Source organism: Panicum virgatum, chromosome 6K (genome assembly GCF_016808335.1).
Source record: "Panicum virgatum strain AP13 chromosome 6K, P.virgatum_v5, whole genome shotgun sequence".
NCBI classification, from domain to species: domain Eukaryota; kingdom Viridiplantae; phylum Streptophyta; class Magnoliopsida; order Poales; family Poaceae; genus Panicum; species Panicum virgatum.
The window spans coordinates 39197468-39216766 of NC_053141.1; the positions used below are offsets into that span (position 1 = coordinate 39197468).

Genomic DNA, 19299 nt, shown 5'->3' on the forward strand with positions numbered 1-19299 from the left:
GATTTCACTCTTTCCACACTACAAGAAAAACAAAACTATAGATATGCTTTATTTCTAGATTAGATAATGGAGTATAGACACGCTTTACTAAAACGTGTTTGTAGCGTCTCCACACGGACCGTGTCAAGAACTATAGATACGTTTTTATTGAGCGCGACATGGTTAGTATAAACTATACTTGTAAGAAACAAAGCATATGTAGTAGTTATTTTTTGTTGTCAGGAAAATTTTCTCTCTCCCCCATACTATGACATTGAACACTTGCATGTGGAACAGATGGGATATGTACCACCTACATTGTTTACTGATCAAAAGCCCTACAATTGAACGCATATGAGACATCATCCTATCATTTGCTTACAAAAAATAAGGCTTGTAGATTATAATTATATATTTCACGCCATCTTTCATCTATTAAATATTCTAACACATACTCTAAAATACATATTTATTATTATCTAGTGACAATAGATTTTATTTTACAACACACCTCTATGTGTGTTTGACATATATATTTAATTGAACCATATTTTTGTGTGGATGGTATTCTTATCTCTTCCATCTTACATGAATATATGGTGACACATATCGCGTAGTATTTTTTATATAAACAATAATATAAATAATATATTAATAATGATATAAATAGTAGTTTAGAATTTTATATTGATGCACTTTATTATTTATAATTGTATAATTCAGATTAAAATTTTGGGGTTATTTTTGTAATAGCATAGGTGGGTAATTTATAGAAGATTGCGGGGTTACTTTACATTTGTTTTTATAATAGCTGAGGTGGATAATTGAGATACATGTTTAGAGGATTAGTTTAGTCTATTTTAATAATGGTAGAGAGGTGAATAATATATTAAGAAAGGTAATAGATTTAATAACTATTATAATTAGAGCTGTCAGATTGATGGCTGAATGTTTTTTTATTCTTATGAGAATTTCTCTAGCTATTTTTTTAGAGATGTCCGCTTAGAATCTTAAGTTGCTAGCCTCCAATTAATTAGTAACAGTAAGATGGTTATTTTTTTAAAACATTGTCTATATATCTCAATTTTATAAAAACAAATTTGTAGCAGTTGGCAAGCAGCCTTGAGAGTCCAGTTGGCTCGTTAACAGTTTTCTTTTTCTTTTCTTTTTGCGAAATACAGTACAAACTCAAACGTTTACAAACGCACGAGAGAAAGTGTCTGAAATAACAAGACTCCATCTCCTGCCACACAAGTGATGTTTCGAGTGTTGACACGGCCCCTCAAATATAAACTTGAGATGTGCTTTGCCGGAAAGCCATCGGTCTACTCGCAAAAAAAAAAAGAAGGAAAGCCATCGGCCGACAGCTTTTTCCGCGCCCCACCACGTCTCTCTCATGTCGCACTGGCGCGCGCGGCACGGATCGACGACTACGGGAATATCCTCCGGGCCGGCGGAGCTGCGCCGCCCCTCCTCTTGCGAGCGTGCACGGCGACAAGGCGCGTCGCCGTCTGGTCCAGGCGGACTTCCGATCCCGCTCCCGCCCGCCGTTCACACGCGGCGCGTCGTGACACCATCACATGCCGCGGCGCCAGGTCACCACCCGCGCGCAGCGATCGAGCCAGCGGGACACGGCCGCGACAGGCAGCGGAAACCCCCAGGGCGCGGGCGGGCCTGTAGTGTGCCCCGCTCTGCTGCAGGTCTTCGGCTCTTCGCCGCCCGCTAGCTAGTAGTCCGGCATGGGCGCTAGCGTCCAGGGGATGGAGGAGCACGGAGCAGCAGTTGCCGATCGGATACGGCAGACGAGCGCGCGCGATGGCGACGCACACATGGGTGTGTGCCGCGTGCCCGCTGCCATCGGATCCGCTGTTGCATGCTGGCTTATGTCCTTGTTGGCTTGTTGCATTCTAAAGTTTCTTTACTTCAGCGTCGCACAAGCACAAGGGGCGGAAGGTAAAGGAAGGCAAATGAATAAAGAGTAAAATTCATGGCAGGTCCCTAAACTTGGCACGAGGTGTCACCGCGGTCCCCGAACTTCCAAAATGTGATTTTTGGGTCCCTATTCTCGGAAGGGTTCGCGAAGCCATCCAAACCCGTGCCGGACCCGCCTTTGAGCCGATGTGGCCCCACCCAGGACGCCTGGCTCGGCCCAAATTGCCTGTTCGGCTCGCGTCCCCCCGTTATCGCAGTCGCGCCGCTCCCCTCGTCCCCTCCCGCCCCGTCGCCGTCCGCGACGCTGTCGCCGCCGCCCCGGCTGCGCCCTGCGGCCGTCGGAGGTGAGCGCGGATCCTTGGCGGGGATCCTTGGCCGGCGGAGGAAGAAGGCCCGTGCCCTGCGACTTCACCCCCGAATCGCCTGTTCTGCGGCGCCGATTGCCGATGGCGCCGACGTGTCGGCGGAAGGCGGATCTAGCCCCTAGTTACGGTAAGTGTTGGCCACTTCTCATGTCGATTTGTTGGTTAGGGTTAGGGAAAGATTGAAAGGTTCGATTTTTGCGATTGGATTTTGGTGATTTAGTCCTCTGAACCCTAAGTTTGAATGTGCCTTAATGTAGGTGGCAGTGATGATCTTTTCACAGTTGAGTTGCATCATGGTGGATTTTTTGTTGGGTCTGGTCAGTTAAGGACTTATGTGAATGGAAAGATTAGCTGGTTTGATAATTGTGACACTGATACTTGGTCTCCCCTGTGGTTTGAGGATTTCTTTGAGCAGCTAGGTTACACTGATCTTTCGAATTTGAAGGTCTATTGGTTGTTACCGGGGAAGGATCTGGCAGATGGGTTGAGAATAGTCACCAACGATTCAGATACGAATGCTATGGCATCCGTGGTTGATAGGGTTAAGACTCTGGTAGTCTACATTGATCATGATGAGACTTTTAGGGGTATTGATTGGGATGATGTGGTTATAAACCCGAGTGCAGAATTGCCCAAAGTTTTTAGCCCTTGTAAGGGTCCACAAGTTGAAAATAATGTGGGTGAGAGACTTCCTGATTTCTCCAAAAATCTGAGAAGCATGTTTGATGAACAACAGAATTGTGAAGCTGCAGGAACTGAAAATGGCAGTGTCAGTGATGATAGTGAGGACTCAGACTTTGTTGATAGTGACAACGAGGTTGATCATGATGATGATGATCTGTTTGCAGACTATGTTGATGTTGATGTCATAGATGAGGGAGCAGGTAAAGGCAAGAAAACTGGAAGGACAACTGCAACAACAATTTTTGATGGAGAAAATGAATCAAGTGATGATGAAGGACTGTACCTACCAAATGATGAGGGTCAAGTTAATTTGAATTTCAAGAATTTTACACATGAGGACTTGAATAACCCTGCATTTAAGGTTGGGATGGTATTTGAATCAGTAAAGATGTTAAGAAAGGCAATAACTGAGTACAACTTGAAGAATAGGGTTAACATAAAGATGCCAAGAAATGATCAGAGGAGAATTAGAGCACATTGTGCTGATGGCTGCCCGGAGTTTGTATGCTTCAAAAGATAGCAGGGTTAAAGCTTTTATGGTGAAGACATATTTTGGTGAACATAATTGCCAGAAGGAGTGGGTGTTGAAGAAGTGCACCTCAAATTGGTTGGCTGACAAGTACCTGGACAGTTTCAGAGCTGATGACAAGATGAGTCTTGCCAACTTTACAAGAACTGTGCAAAAAGACTAGAACCTGACTCCATTAAGAACCAAATTGGCTAGAGCTAGGAGGCTTGCTCTAAAAAAGATATTTGGAGATGAGAGTGAGCAGTACAACCAGCTTTGGGATTATGGACAAGAATTGAGGAGAAGTAATCCAGGTAGTACATTCTATCTAAAGACTGTGAACAGTCACTTCTCTAGTTGTTACATGTCCTTGGATGCTTGCAAGAGAGGATTTCTGGCACAGTGCGGACCTTTCATTTGTTTGGATGGGTGCCACATCAAGACCAAATTTGGTGGTCAGATCCTCACAGCTGTGGGTATTGATCCCAATGATTGCATTTACCCAATAGCAATGGGTGTGGTTATTGACGCTCATTAGCGCCCCCGATTTGTATACCGCAAGCACACGGTTCGTGTAGCTTTTCCCTTAGAGTATTCCCCCAAGGTTTATCAATCCGTGGATCGACAAAGAACTACCTAAGATTTTCCATCTAATCTAACGGATCTATCCTAACATGAAGCATTGATTGCATATAAAGGGTAAACCTTTAACAGATATGAGTGATGTGTAAAGGTTGATCTCATCCATGAACATAGGCTTAATCATAGCAAAACCAAAGACATGACTAGGCCTATCGTCATCTAGTTTTAGTTCAAACTAACGAGCAAATAAATCATGCATCTCAATCAAAAGTATCTTTAAACTCAAAATTTCCAATCCGATCCCTCGATACCCCACCTACTTAGTGGCAACGTCCTGTCACGACGCCACCCCTTTCGACAAAAGTACCCTGAAGCAAGTCGAACCCCCTTTGGTAGTTCCGCCATGAACCTCTAGCCACCATGACTACAAGATCATGCTAAGCGATCTATATCGATAATAGATCTAAGATGAAGCAAACCCAAAGAAAAGAACGAAATCGAAAGAGAGAACATGATCGCTAATAGATTCGGAAGACATGATTATCATTACTCACATAATAGATTCGTTTGGATCGTCACCACCGAGTACATACCATTGACGACTCCAACTAGCTCATGAACTCCACCATGGCACAACCTCGCAGGGAGGCCATGGCGGCTAGGGGTGGCCTAAGCCATCTCCTAGACAACTTCGAAAACTTGCGGCGGCCATCGTCTCCCTCCGGTCTTGGCTCTAAGTTTTCGTCGAGTTCTGGGTGGATGGATCCTTCGAGTTGAATAAGGTGCGAGCTATTTATAAGCCGAGGAAGCCACCGGTCGAAGGGGAGGCCGAACCGCCTCAGAAAGGGGCTAGGCCGGCCCCATGGGCCGGCCCCATGGGCCTAGGCCGGCCGGCCTACCCCCTTTCGGGCTCGCATCGGTCTCATCTTTCGCGTGTAGACTCCTCGCATCTTCTAGAGTTTCTGTCCTTCATGATTGCACCCCTTTGGACGACGTTATCTTGGAGATATCTTCGAGGAAAGGATAGGATAGGGAATACTTCCTTAAATCTTCATTTGCTTAGCTTAATCCCGAAGTATCTTGATCTCATCTTTGTGGGCTCGGTCCTTTGGGCTCTCTTGGAGGATGGATGTGCGTGAATGGGCTTCGAATCAACATGGGCTTTGGTCCTCCCTCTGGGCTTTGGCCCTCGTCTTTCTCCGTGTTAGCACTCGATCACGGGCCTCGTCATTTCATGCTCTAAAATAGGCCAAAAACCTGCAAAAACGAAGTTCCTCCAAAATATATGTGCAAACGTGAAAATGACCAATAATTAGGCCGGGGTTAGGATGGTTAGTGATTTTGATATTAAATTCATGCCATTATCAAGGATAAATAAGGGATAAAACGGGTACTTAAGGAGTGCCAACAGTGGTTGAAGTTGAGTCATTGGACACATGGAAGTGGTTCTTGCAAACTCTGAAGGACGATTTGGGAATTGACAATACTTTTCCATGGACTGTCATGACTGATAAACAAAAGGTAAGTTGTAGGCACTTGTAAATGGCTGTCACTTATCCATGGTTGTCACTTGTAAATGACTGTCACTTATATTTTTTTGTGATGTTTTTGCAGGGTCTTATTCCAGTAGTTGAGCAAGTATTTCCTGACTCGGAGCACAGGTTTTGTGTGAGGCATTTGTGGTCCAATTTTAGAGATGCAGGATTTAAGGGTAACGTTTTGAAGAACCAACTATGGACTTGTGCAAGATCAAGCACTGTGCCAAGGTGGAATCACAATATGGACAAAATGAAGGAAATTGATCAGCAAGCATTTGAGTGGTTGGAAAAGATGCCACCTAAGACTTGGGTAAGAGCATTTTTTTTCTGAATTCCCTAAGTGTGATCTGCTCTTGAACAACAGTTGTGAGGTTTTCAACAAATATATTTTAGAGGCTAGAGAGATGCCTATCCTGAGTATGCTGCAAAGGATCAAACAACAATTGATGACCAGGTACTACAGCAAACAACTGGAAGCAGTGAAATTTGTAGGCACCATTTGTCCTAAGATTAGGAAAAAAGTTGAAAAAAATGCAGAGTATGCTAATGTTTGTTATGCAGTTCCTGCTGGAAAAGGGATATTTCAAGTGGGTGAGAGAGAAAAGCAATACATTGTAGATATCTTCAAAAAGGAATGTGAGTGCAGAAGGTGGCAGCTAGCAGGCATTCCCTGTCAACATGCAATCTCATGCCTGAGGCATGAAAGGATTCCACCAGAGAGTGCTGTGCATGAATGTTATTCAGTTGACACTTTCAATAGAGCATATGAATCAATTATCTTCCCATGTAAAGATATGGCCACCTGGGAGAAAGTGAATGGTCCTCAAGTGTTGCCTCCTGTATATAAGAAGAAAGTGGGAAGATCACGTAAATCTAGGAGAAAGCAACCATATGAAGTTAAGGGAACACATGGAACAAAGATGAGCATACATGGAGTGATCATAAGATGTGGATATTGTAAGGGTGAAAACCACAATGCAAAAGGTTGTTCCTTGAAACAGAAGGGATTAAGGCCTCATGACATTGTTCCTGATGTGCCTCCTATTGCCGAAGAAGAGTCTTTTCACAATGACAATGTGGATGTGCCTCCATATGATGTCCAGTTGCATGAAGAGATCCCAATGACTGCCAATGCAAGTCAGCCTACTGTGTTAACACAAGATAGCCATCAAGATAGTCAGCCTGCTATGTTACTTTCACAGATGACATCCACCATGCTCATGAGAATGATGGAACAGGTAAACCTGGTCAATTCTAAATTTTGCAACCTCATTCGAGCTCCATCAATTACTAACAACATTTTTCTTGCAGGGTGCGCAGTCAGGCTACTCCATTCTGCATGCTGGGCCTCTGCCTCACTCCAACTTCATCAGCTCAAACCAATCAGTGCCAAGGCCAGCTGCTCTAACAACAGCTACCAAAGAAGGGAAGACTGCTGCAAGGAAGAGGAAAGATCCCAAGGAAGGCAAGGCTGCACAACCTAGGGCCACAAGAAGCAGGAAGCAAGCTTGATGTGAAGACATCTCATCTTTTGTGAATACAAGGGAAACCCACACCTTTTGTAAAGGCCACTGTTCTTTTGTGATCTCAATTGTGCAAAACCGAGTCACATGTACATATGCTTTAGATCAGTCCTCTCAAAACCTTTAGAGATGAAGTTTATGATCTACATATATCCTCTCAGAACAATTAGAGATGATATTTATGGCCTACATTTGTCCTCTCGGAACAAATGGAGATGATATGTATGCTCTAAATATGTCCTCTCAAAAAATTGGAGATGACATTTATGGTACAAATATTCGCCTCTATTTGCTTTGTGTGCTTCTGATTCTATTTACCTGTCCACAAAGAGGTATCGATTTGTTTTTACTCTTCCCTAAATTACAGATTATCGAGGAGATCAAGTGTATGTGGTATTTCAGATATGGGGTCAGAATTGCTATTTTCTGGGTGCACAGAGTTGCGGTTCAAATTGTTGTTTCCAGGCATATTTCAAGAACAGATTTAATGCAACAATACAAGAAGTCAAATGCACCTGGCATATGTAGCAAGCTATACCTCTGCTTCTTTTGGACTTCAAACATGAATGATATTTAAATACACCTGAATGGTACATATAATTTGTTCGATGGTCAAAATACAGTACACTTAGCTAATAATCCTAGCTTTACTTTATACACAGCATTTTTCCCCCCAATGTAGTATGATACTTGCAGTTACATGGCTTCTCTAACAGAAGAGCCTAGGAACAGATCGTCTAGGTATCTTCCCTTCAAGCTTCAGTCTTTTGTATGCTTCCCTGATTCCCTGATGTGGCAAGGCCTAGTCGGTCCAAAATTCTTCCTCAGTCATCAGTACCCTGGCTGCAATACACACACAATCAAATTGTTAGGAAAAAGCTAGCCACCAATCAAGAAAAACCACATAAACAAAGGAAGAAATCAAGCTGTTTTGACTTGATATATGCATGGCATGGTTTCACCTTTGCAGCAGCAGAAAACACATACTGCAACATGCCTAGCATGTTTTGGAAGTTCGGGGACGCAGTGACACCTCGTGTCAAGTTTAGGGACCTTCGTGAATTTTACTCATGAATAAATGATGGCCCAAGTATCTTCTAACTTCCTACAGCCCATCTTGGCCCGCGGACAAAAACACAGTCCCATAGCCACGAACACAGGCAAAGTCTAAGGCTTACTGAAAAAAATCTATCTCGGGACTCGGGAGGAACAGTGAGAAGAATGGTTTGTTTCAAAATCAAAAGGAGTGAAAAAAAAATCTTTCTACGCATCCTATAAAAACTACTTTCAACATTTTTTTCTTTGAAACCTGATTCAAATCTCACAGAAACTAGTCCAAAATTCTATTAGGAAATGTTGAGCTACTATAAATAAAATATTTAATTAATATATAAAAAATATTGTACATTCTTACTATTGATTTTTATTTAAAAGAGAAAATACACTCATATTGGATCTTATTTTTTCGTATTTATTCCAAACAATATAGTGGTTTAAACGTATTTGAAAAATGGAATCACAGTTTTAGAGGATAGTGCATGTCAAGTTTGATATACTAATTAATCACGCACCACACACTCTTTAATCAAATAGAAATACCGACCTATCAACTAGTTTATTTTGTATTAAATTTTCAATCACTTTTCTAGACCAATCTAGTTTTGAGACACTATCAATAACCAAGAAAGGAGAAAATATTAGATATAGCAAATAAAATAAATCCGATATATGAGCGAAAAATAAGCTAAAATAAATTGATAACTGACACAAAAATCACTCGGATTGTGCAGGATGATCTAACAAAAAGTGTACCACATTTTTCACCAGATTCTATCTCTCATGTGAGCTCACACGCCTCTACCAGCAAAGCTCCAAAACAACAACCCCAACCGCAAGCATAACTTGGTAGTGAAAAAAGGGGCTCATAATCGTGAGAAAATGCACCATGTCAGAAATATGCAAACCATGAGAAGCAGGCCATTAGGACGAAAGGGAAAGCAATATCAAATAATAATGTTAGATGGGTAAAAGATGAAGTTGACCAGCCACAAGAATTCATTCACATGTAGAAATCTTCCTATCTTGTGCAATATTTCCAGAAAAAGAATACCAAATAATAGGTCAATATGTTGATGTTTGTATTTAGTAGTAAATCAATCCCTTCATAATATTTATTCCAAAATCATATATAAAGCATTATACCAACTTTTGTAGGAAAGCACTTCCTTTCGGCAATCTCATTGAATGCTGGCGTTCGACAATCTCATTGAATGCTTGGATTCACAGTGCTAATGAGTTAACATGTCTAACCAAGTCTCTTATCACCTTGTAAGGATCACCGGGGTGTCCGACCCTAGAGGGGGAGGGGGTGAATAGGGTCGCTAATCGCTTTTTAACCTAGGGCTCAAACTACTTGCATAAGATAAACCTAACACGTTCTATACATGCTAGTTATGACTAAGGTTTATCTATGCTACTCTCTACTTACCCCTAAAAGACTTGCAACCTAGCCAATCCTAATCAAACTAACTAGGAAAGTAAAGGTACGCAAGATAGAGTAAATGCGGAAACGTAATGCGGTAAGTAAAGAGGTAAGTGCAAGAGGGATGCAAACTCCCGAGTAGACACGGTCATGTAACGTGGTTCGGCACAAACGCCTACGTCCACGGGACACCGAGGCTCTTCCGATCACCGTCTTGCACTACACCACCAAGGCGATGCCGGCAAGCAAAGGCAAGTGCCCCTAAGACACCAAGTCTCGTGCACCGCCACCATCTCTCTCGGTCACCCGGCCATAATCCACTACGGAGCTTCTCCACCAAGGAGGGGGCCTCCTCTTCCCCCGCACAAAGTGTCGTTGCCACTCCACACCAAGACGGAGGGTCACACGACGGATCACAAGTTGCTTGCCATAGCAAGACTTTCCTCAAGGGAGCTCTCGCAAGAACTAATCCCTATTACAAGCACTAAGCACTCTCACAAGTGTGCTTAAGCCTATATGATGTACAATGAAGCTCTATGATGGTTGGAGATGTTCTTGGGTGTGTGTGGGATGTCCAGCAACTCCAGCACGATCAAATGACCCGGCCTTGGGGGTATATATAGGCAGCATAAGCAAATATAGCCGTTGGAGAAAAACTGCCAGAAAACTGCGTAACGCCGGTTAATCCGACGTACCCCAAAAGCCATCATCGGTTCAACCGGTGTATGTAAACTGCTATTTGAAAAACTAGCCGTTAGCCATCAACCGGTGTATCGCCGGTTTAACCGATGTAATCAACCGGTGTATGTAATATTAGCGTCGGTTTAACCGGTGAGTGTAACTTCTTCACGTTCCTCCAAAAACCACCTCTCTGGACAACTGAACCGATGCAATTGACCGATGCATCGTCGGTTCAACCGGTGTAGGTATTTTCCTCGGTCTTCATCTGACAATGCACCGACGTATATAACTTTCGTAGCGTCGGTTCATCCGGTGTAAAACCCTAGCCCGCAGACCTTCTCTGTGATTGCACCGGTGAGTTCATTTTGCCCTACGTCGGTTTAATCGATGATAGCAAAATGCCTCAATCCTTGTAGGGGCGGAACTGTAGGGGCGGCCCTTCGGGCCTTGCTACGCCTCTCTTCTCTTTGTCATCACTTGAACCTAAAAGCCTGAGAATAGTCATCTTAACAATCACATTAGTCCAAGTGTTGTGTGTGTCATCAATCGCCAAAACATTATATTGAAATATGGCATGAGAGGCCATTTTCGCTACACACCTCTATTGCATTACAACAATGTTCATTCCATCTTAAACTAAAATATTATGTACATAAGCATAACATCGAAGTATAAAATCTGTAGCAACTAAGTATATTCAGTACACAATGGGGGTTGAATTCTCTCACTTTTGTAAGTAGGCAATAACAATTAAGTCAATAGTGTATATATACAGTTTATCATCAAAATAGTTTTCGACCAACAACTGCTAACAAGAGGTAACTTGTTGAAGTTTGAATGTATTAGGTCCTTGATTCCACCAAGAAAATAAGCATATATGGACAAAGAAGGAATAATTATCAATTTTTTAGGAATATGACTTATCTTGGATACATGAAATTTTAATAAATTTTGATGTTTGATATACTACCGATAAGAATTGAAAAATGATTATAGATAAAATTAAATTAAATTCTAATCCAAACTTTTCACAATAGGTATATATCTAATATATGTTGGTCACCTATGTCCTATCTATTTTGCCTCTATCAAGACATGTAGATGTTAACTAGAATATAAATTGAATAAACTTCTAATAAGAGGTAAAGACAAACTATATACTGAAGATAGATAGGAATTCCGAGCGTGGCTTAGAAAATGTTATGACCAAGACTGATGGGTTCTCATGTTCCAAGGCCGGCAAGTATTTTATAGGTTGTCAAGACTCACATGTGATGTGACGACACAACACCAAAGGGAATATTTATAGACTTATAGGCCTGATTAGTTGGATGTTAATTTTTGCCAAGTTATTGGCTTAATAAAATCAGGACATGCTAAAGTGTTAGCAAGAAATTGATGTATTCATTTGGTTTAGTGCCATAATATGGCAACCAATATTTTTTCTTTATAAGATTTAAGAGGTTTATAATATCTTGCCATTGTTTTGGCCACAAATATTGAAGTACCGACTTTTAGATATTTATTTGGTTTAGTGCCACAATATGGCAACGAATACTTTTTTTCCTAGTTCAAGAAGTTTCTAATACCTTACCATTGATTTCGCCATAAATATTGAAGTGCCAACTTTAAACATAAATTAATTTGTAGCTAAATTTTATTAGCATATTTTAATTTTAACTTGTTTTTTAGGAAGTTTAATTTGGTAAAATTCGGATCCAATCAACGAGGCTCTATTTTCTCTGCGAGCGGTCGTCATCAGTCGTGTCGCCAAAACTCACAATTGAAGGATCCCAACCAGCTAGTTTTGGCCCATATAGGGACCAAATGGGCCTAGTCCAAAACTCCTGATGATTCTCCTTCCTGGAGCGCGTCCAGGCCACCACTCTCAACGTTACTCGTACTCTGAAACTCGTGCCTCGACTCTGGTGAGATCCGTTTTTAAGAAAAAGAAAAACAGAGAGAAAGAGCAGTTGCCGCATCCGTTCCCATGCATCCGTGGAAAGAAGGAAAAATCTCATCTTCAAAGCGAGCAGCCAAATCAGCTCGCTTTCGCCCCTTAACCCAAACAGCAGCAAGCCAATCAACCTGGGGACTCGCGAGCAGAATCCGACTAGAATACACCCCAAACCCCCAGCCACCCACCCCATGCGATCCACGCCGGAGGAAAAGGCGAGCGGCCATCCCCCGGCTCCGTCCCGGGTAAAGCCGGCCGCCATCTTTCCCGGGCGGCCGGCCGCCGCCGGGGAGCGTGCGGCCGCTTTTGCAAGATTCTGCCGTGCCCAACGGCGCTCCTCGCCTGGGCATCGCGTATCTCGGAGAAAGCTGGAGGAGGAGGAGGCGGCGGCCAAACAAAGGGGCGGGCATGCAGCAGATTCCGCCGCGCCCAATGGCAGCACCACCCCTGTGTTGTTTAAGTTATCTCGCTCTTTCATTCAAAAGGCAAAAGTTACACACATACATGCTGCGTTTTTATACTGTTTGTTGCTATCAAACACAAACACTGTGCACTGCTCTGTTTTATGGTAGTAGAAGCATGTTTGAATTTTAGTTTGTTAATAATTTAACATACGGTGCTGTGAAAAAGGCGGATGTTTATCGCCACTAAACTTGACACAATCTATCTATTATATTAATACGTGAGTGTTAAAAGAAGCCACCACGTTCGTCGAGAGGGTCTAAAAATTTTCACGTTAATCTAAAAAAAAGATTTGCACCGTTGGATTCTATGAAGATCTAACGGCCTAAACTAACTCAAGAGTCCGTATCAAATACGATCAATAAATAGCTAATTTTGGAATTAAAATATTAAAAAAAATTAGTACATGCCCTAAGAGTTCATAATGAACACGATTGGTAAAATATCAAAATTTGGAATTAGAAAATTTGCACTCCTGCTTGCCCGTCCACCAGTAGACTGTTCATTTCGCCTTGATGTCCTTTTCAGAGTTCACGCATCCATATATACTTATGTTGCGCTTACCATCATATGGCAAATAGGTTCCCTCCCGTGACAGTGTTCGCTGGGGCAAGGAGGGAGCTCGGTACATCCATAATATGAGCTTATCCGTGAGAGTTATGATTGCTCGGTTCAAGTTACAGGTGGCCTGTCAGGATTTAGGATCTCGGGTTGGCAGATAGTTGCTTGCTGCCGTTTGCATTGGTGATCATCGGAGTTGACTGGAAGCATTTGGACACAGCAAGCAAGGCAGATTCAATGATTCATATCAGTACAACAAAAGGAAAAAGTAACGGCACCCTCCATGCAAATTAAACACAACTTAATACAATCATGTGTTTGCCTCTCCTGCAATGCATGCAACGCTGAACATGGACAGCATGCGATCGCTCAACTCAACTGATAATGTGAGCCTGGTGAATGGTGTGTTCGTATCGTCACTATTGATCTCGATTACATATGCATGTGGGTTCGAGCTATAGTGAGATATTGATTTCATTGGTGATTGATAAACAACTCAATTTCGACCCATTAATGATCGAGACGCTACACTTTGTGGCGAGAGAGAGAGAATGAAGAAAAACAGCATATAGAGAGAGAAGAAAGTGGGGAATCTTGCTTGCACAAAGATCAAAAGGTGGTACGAGGGTGCCATATAGGTAGGATGGTAAAGAGTCTAAAATTTAGTCTAGACATTTTAAGGATCAGGCCAGAATTGGGGCTCATATTGAAAAACATCATATAGAGAGAAGAAAGTGGGGAATCTTACTTGCACAAAGATCAAAAGGTAGGATGAGGGTGGTATATAGGTAGGATGGTAAAGAGTCTAAAATTTAGCCTAGACATTTTAAGGATCGGGCTAGAATTGGGGCTCATATTATTGTTGTCGGTTAAAACCCACCGGCGAGTAGCGACAGGCAACACGAAGAGCCGGGAGGTCGCCGGGGCGCTGGCAGGCACTGCTTCCTCGGACAACGGCCCACAATCCGGCACACGCCAAAGATTCCGATCATGGCCCACGCCACCAAAGATACATGGCCCACACGAAATCAGCTTCCTTTGGCCTACCACCTAGCCCATGGCAACCGCACCGGCCTAGGCAAACTTTTCCTTGGAGAAACATACAGATGTCTCCACCTGATAAGAATCAACTTGCTTAATCAAAAGAAACTCAAAACTGGAGGCCCTTGGTGGTTTATTCAGTTATGGGCACAACTTTACTTTCAGCATCAGATCCCAAACTTTCAAAGCCTAACCAAGAACTCCTTCCCGACGAAAACGGCAAGTTAATTAGATGCACTAGCTATGGCCAAGCCTTATTCAGCCTCCCTGGCAGCAAACTAAATCCAACAGATGCAGCAAACTAGTTCAGAATTTTCTACAAAGGTCTAGAGAATCCCTTTTATTTTCCATTCACTGAATCTGAAGCTTTTGATAACCCAACCGCCTTTAGACTGGATAGTTTTGCCGATGACGACAGCACTCGGCATCTATATTCCTTGATGATTCGACCTAGCTTTCTCCCTGTTGGCATGAGTACTTCCAACAAAATTATCAAACCAGGCTATGAAACCTATCAACCAGTCATAGCAGCTCGGCAATTTGGCTTAGGACAAGTCCCTCCCCACTTCCATATTCACCACTTGGTGGAGAGTAGAGCCGATCTGCCTGATGGTCTCACCAGTTCAAGATGCTACAACATGTTTGACAACCTCCACATTCCAATACCAGCCAATCTGTCCTTCACTCCCTCATCAATCGGCTCCTGCACATGGTGGGGAATGTGGAAAACTCATGTTTTCAGAAAAGCTTTAAGTCCTCGACTACAGCAAATTGATCCTGAATATATACAATCCCCGAGGAAGAGATACTGAACCTATGCTCTTATTCTTTCCAAGCCCTCTATAGCTTTCCTTGACTAACCTTGCTCACTCTGTTTGCAGCAACAAGATGGTCCAGAACCTGTAGCCAATAACGGGAAACCATTCCACTTTCTTCCAACCGCTCCTGATGTCCTCTTTTGCAAGAGATCACCATCAATGAAGAAAGTAATAATGGCTGCTCAGCCAGACTTACTCCAGTCGGCTTCTAAACGAAGACAAACCTCTGCAAGTGTTGCCCCCCCGAGTCCCAACTAAGAAAAGGAAGATGATCACGAGGCGAGTCATCAAGAAATCAGCACAAGCTTCCCCGAGTCAATCAGAGTCTAACACCAACCAGGTAACTCATCTTTCTAAAACCTCTTCTGTACTGCGTATATATGTATTCTGGTTGACTGTAATTCTATGTCCAGGACGCAGCTGAAGACATCCTGAACACTAGCAGCCCAGTACAACACGAAGTCATCATTTATGAAGCTAACACTGGAGCAACTGAAACTTCCAATGCTCTGACGGATGTGTATGACGAAAAAGCTGACACAATCAAAGCCCCTGTTGTCACCTCCAAACCAACTAGATCGGTCGCACTTAAACCGATCATCACTTCTTGTTCAGAATAGGTAACTTATGAGCCGATTTAAGTCAGCTGATCACTTTATTAATGCACTTCGCTCCTAACTAATCTTCATCATATCGGCAGGGCTTCAATATTTCAGACCTGCTCTCCTTTGACCCAGTATCAATGGGTCTGAATGCACCGGATGCAGAAATGCAATCACCACAGCAGCCGATTACAATTACAAATCAGCTTCAGAATATCAAGCGTCTTCTCTCTACTCCAATTACTGCTCTAGTTGGTGATTCCAGCGAAATAAAGAACATCTTCGAGCAAATAGAATCCCAACTCCTGGAGCCGCTGCAAATCAAGCTTTGGCCAGCCAGCAATCTTCCATTCTTCTGGGTAGAAGTGAATAGAGCACAACAAAGAATAGAAGCACGTCGTTCTCAAGTCTCTTTGAAAGCTGACATTGATCAAAAGTGCAAGGCCCTCAACCAGAAGAAGGCAACTCTAGATATCAAAGCTGACGTGTCTGCCAACATGAACCGACTCGATCTCCTGAAGCAAGAATTGACAGAACTCGAAGAAAAGGTTCGCACAACCAAGAAACACATCCAGGCCAAGGAAGCTTCTATTGCAAAGTCCAGGCAAGAAACCCAGGAAATAGCCGAGCAGATACAAGCAGAGTTTGCAGAGATAAGCACCTTGAGTAGGCATATAGTAACAGGCGATGACAAGGATGACGAAGCAATCATTGCACGAGCAGACGCCGTCCGCACAGAAGCCATCCATGCCATAGAAGAATTCTTGAACTAATAGATAGGCTCAAGAAATATTTAGTATTGCCTGTTAACCTGAAACTTGTAACTGTTTAAAACATCTTAAGTCGATGGTCACACATCGGCTGTCTCGCTTCTTATATATTATCTCTCTCTCTTTTTTTTACTGGCCAACTCAACGTGTTGGCCTTTTCTCTTTTTTTTTACTGGCCAACTCAACGTGTTGGCCTCTCATGATTCAGCCAGATGGATTTCATCGGCTTTTGTCATTCGCCCTCCCACATGCTCGGGAAATATTTCTTGAGGTGTTGGCCATTGACAGCCACAGGAAACTTGACACCATCCAACTCCTCAAGCATGTAAGCATTTCCAGGCAAAACCTGATCAACCTTGTACGGTCCGTGCCAAGTTGGAGACCACTTGCCATATTTTCTATCCTTGGTTCCCAATGGTAATACTGCCTCCCAAACTAGGTCTCCAACCTGGAATTCTTTCGGCCTGACCTTTTTGTTGTATGCACGAGCAACTTTAGCCTTGTTTTTCTTAATTTTATCAAGTGACCAAAGTCTCAGCTCTGTAAGGTCTTCCACGTTGTCACTCATCAAGGCCGCATATTCTTCAGTCGTCAGATCATTCTGGAACTCAACACGCCTTGATCCAGCCGTGATCCATGGCAACACATCGTCTTGACCGTAAACTAAATGATATGGTGACGTCTTGATGGATCCATGACACGAAATACGATATGCCCACAAAACCTCTGACAACACCTCATGCCAGCGCCTAGGATATTTATCGATCTTCCTTTTGATCAACTTGATAAGGCTCTGGTTGGAAGCTTCAGCCTGCCCATTAGCCTGGGCATAATATGGGGATGATCTGATCAGCTTGAACCCCGTGTCATCAGCGAATTTCCTAAATTCCTCCGATATAAAGACCGATCCTCCATCGGTCGTAATGGTCTGAGGAATCCCAAACCTATGGATGATGTGCTCTTTAACAAAACTGATCACATCTCTTGATGCCACCGATTTTATGGGTACCGCCTATACCCATTTCGTGAAATAATCTGTAACAGCTAACACCCATTGGTGGCCCTTGCTAGACGGTGGGTTAATCTAGCCGATCATATCCATAGCCCAACCCCTGAACGGCCATGGCTTAATAATAGGATTCATTACTGATGCCGGTACCATATGAATCTTGCCGAACCTTTGACATGCCTAACATCCCTTGTAATATTTAAAGCAATCCTCAAGCATGGTAGGCCAGTAATATCCCGATCGTCTAATCAGCCATTTCATCTTATGAGCCGATTGATGAGTACCGCAGGCTCCTTCATGAATCTCATGCAAGAGCCGATTCGACTCTACAGGTCCCAGACATTTAAGCAGCAGTCCTTCCAAAGTCCTGTAGAACATGTCGTCCCCAATCAGAACATAATTCATAGCTTTGAGTCTTATCCTTCTGAGTGCCCCCCCGAGCTGAATCCTTCAAATAATTGAAGATATCGGCTCTCCAGTCTCCAGGTTCTAGAAACTGAACTTCCACATCAACCCCATCGGCTGTTTCCTTGTAACCGGAAGCCATCTGTGCCAAATCATTGGCTTCATTGTTTAGAGTTCTTCGTATCCAGTGGAAATTAATGTACCTGAATTGTGACATCAACTCACGGCATTGCATCCATATTGAGAAAAGAGCCTCACTCTCACATTTATATTCTTCTGTGAGCTGAGAAATCACCAATTTCGAATCCCCAAATATTTCCACTGCCTCTGCACCAGCTTCCAGGAGTAATTCCATCCCTCTGCGCACAACTTCATATTCTACTAAATTATTGGTGCATGGAGCAGTCATCCTGATGGAAAAAGAATAAGTCACCCCTCGAGGTGACACCAACAAGATTCCCACGCAGCATCCATCATCGCATGCCGATCCGTCAAAAAACATGGCCCAAGCGCGTATAAACAGTGCAGCTATATCGGTGCTAACCCTCTCTGCCACGAGATCCGCCAGTGCCTGTCCTTTGACTGCCTTCGCAGGCTGATATTGGATATCGAACTCCGACAATGCAAACATCCACTTCCCGAGCCGGCCTTTCAGAACTGGAGCCAATAGCATATACTTTATGACATCCGATTTGCAGATGACAATCATTTCCGCCGAGAGCAAAATATGACGAAGCTTTGTGCATGTAAAGAATAAACAGAGGCAAAGCTTCTCGATCTCAAGGTACCTGGTCTCGGCGTCTAACATGCGCCTACTGAGGTAGAAAACCACTCTCTCCTGGCCGTCGTGCTTCTGAACCAATACCGAAGCAATGGAAGTGTCACCCACGGACAGGTACACATAGAAAGGCCTATCTTGCTGGGGTGGAATCAACACTGGAGGCCTCGATAGATATTCCTTGATTTCATCGAAAGCCTTCTGTTGCTCTGCCCCCCCCAGTGAAACTCAACATCAGACTTGATTTTGACCAAACCCATGAACGGCTCGATGCGTCCAGACAGATTGGAGATAAATCGTCTGACAAAGTTGATTTTGCCGATGAGCTTCTGCAAATCTTTCTTCGTAGTAGGTGGTCTCATTGTCCTTACAGCTTCTTGACTTTTCAAGCCGATCTCGATTCCTCGCTCGTGCACCAGAAATCCTAAGAACTGACCGGCTGAGACAACAAAGGCGCACTTCTATGGGTTCATTCTAAGCCCAAACCTTCGAGTCCGCTCCAAGACCTGACGCAAATCTTCCAGATGTCCCCCAGCCGATGTGGACTTGACCACGACATCATCAATGTAGATCTCTACCAACTTGCCAATGAGATCATGAAAAATATAATTCATGGCACGCT

At 43.2% G+C, this 19299-nt stretch overlaps 2 protein-coding genes across 2 annotated transcripts; both read left to right on the forward strand.

Moving 5' to 3' along the window:
• The first annotated feature begins 2204 nt into the window (after window positions 1-2204).
• On the forward strand, window positions 2205-4074 carry LOC120639217. The gene is made up of 2 exons (XM_039915207.1): window positions 2205-2403; window positions 2534-4074. The coding sequence occupies exons 1-2, from the start codon at window positions 2358-2360 to the stop codon at window positions 3478-3480; spliced, it is 993 nt and encodes a 330-aa protein (XP_039771141.1). The 5' UTR covers window positions 2205-2357; the 3' UTR covers window positions 3481-4074.
• Window positions 4075-5373: 1299 nt separating this feature from the next.
• Window positions 5374-7337, forward strand: LOC120639218. The gene is made up of 3 exons (XM_039915209.1): window positions 5374-5571; window positions 5665-6826; window positions 6900-7337. Exons 2-3 carry the CDS (start codon window positions 5993-5995, stop codon window positions 7098-7100), a joined length of 1035 nt encoding a protein of 344 aa, XP_039771143.1. The 5' UTR covers window positions 5374-5571; window positions 5665-5992; the 3' UTR covers window positions 7101-7337.
• Window positions 7338-19299: the final 11962 nt, after the last annotated feature.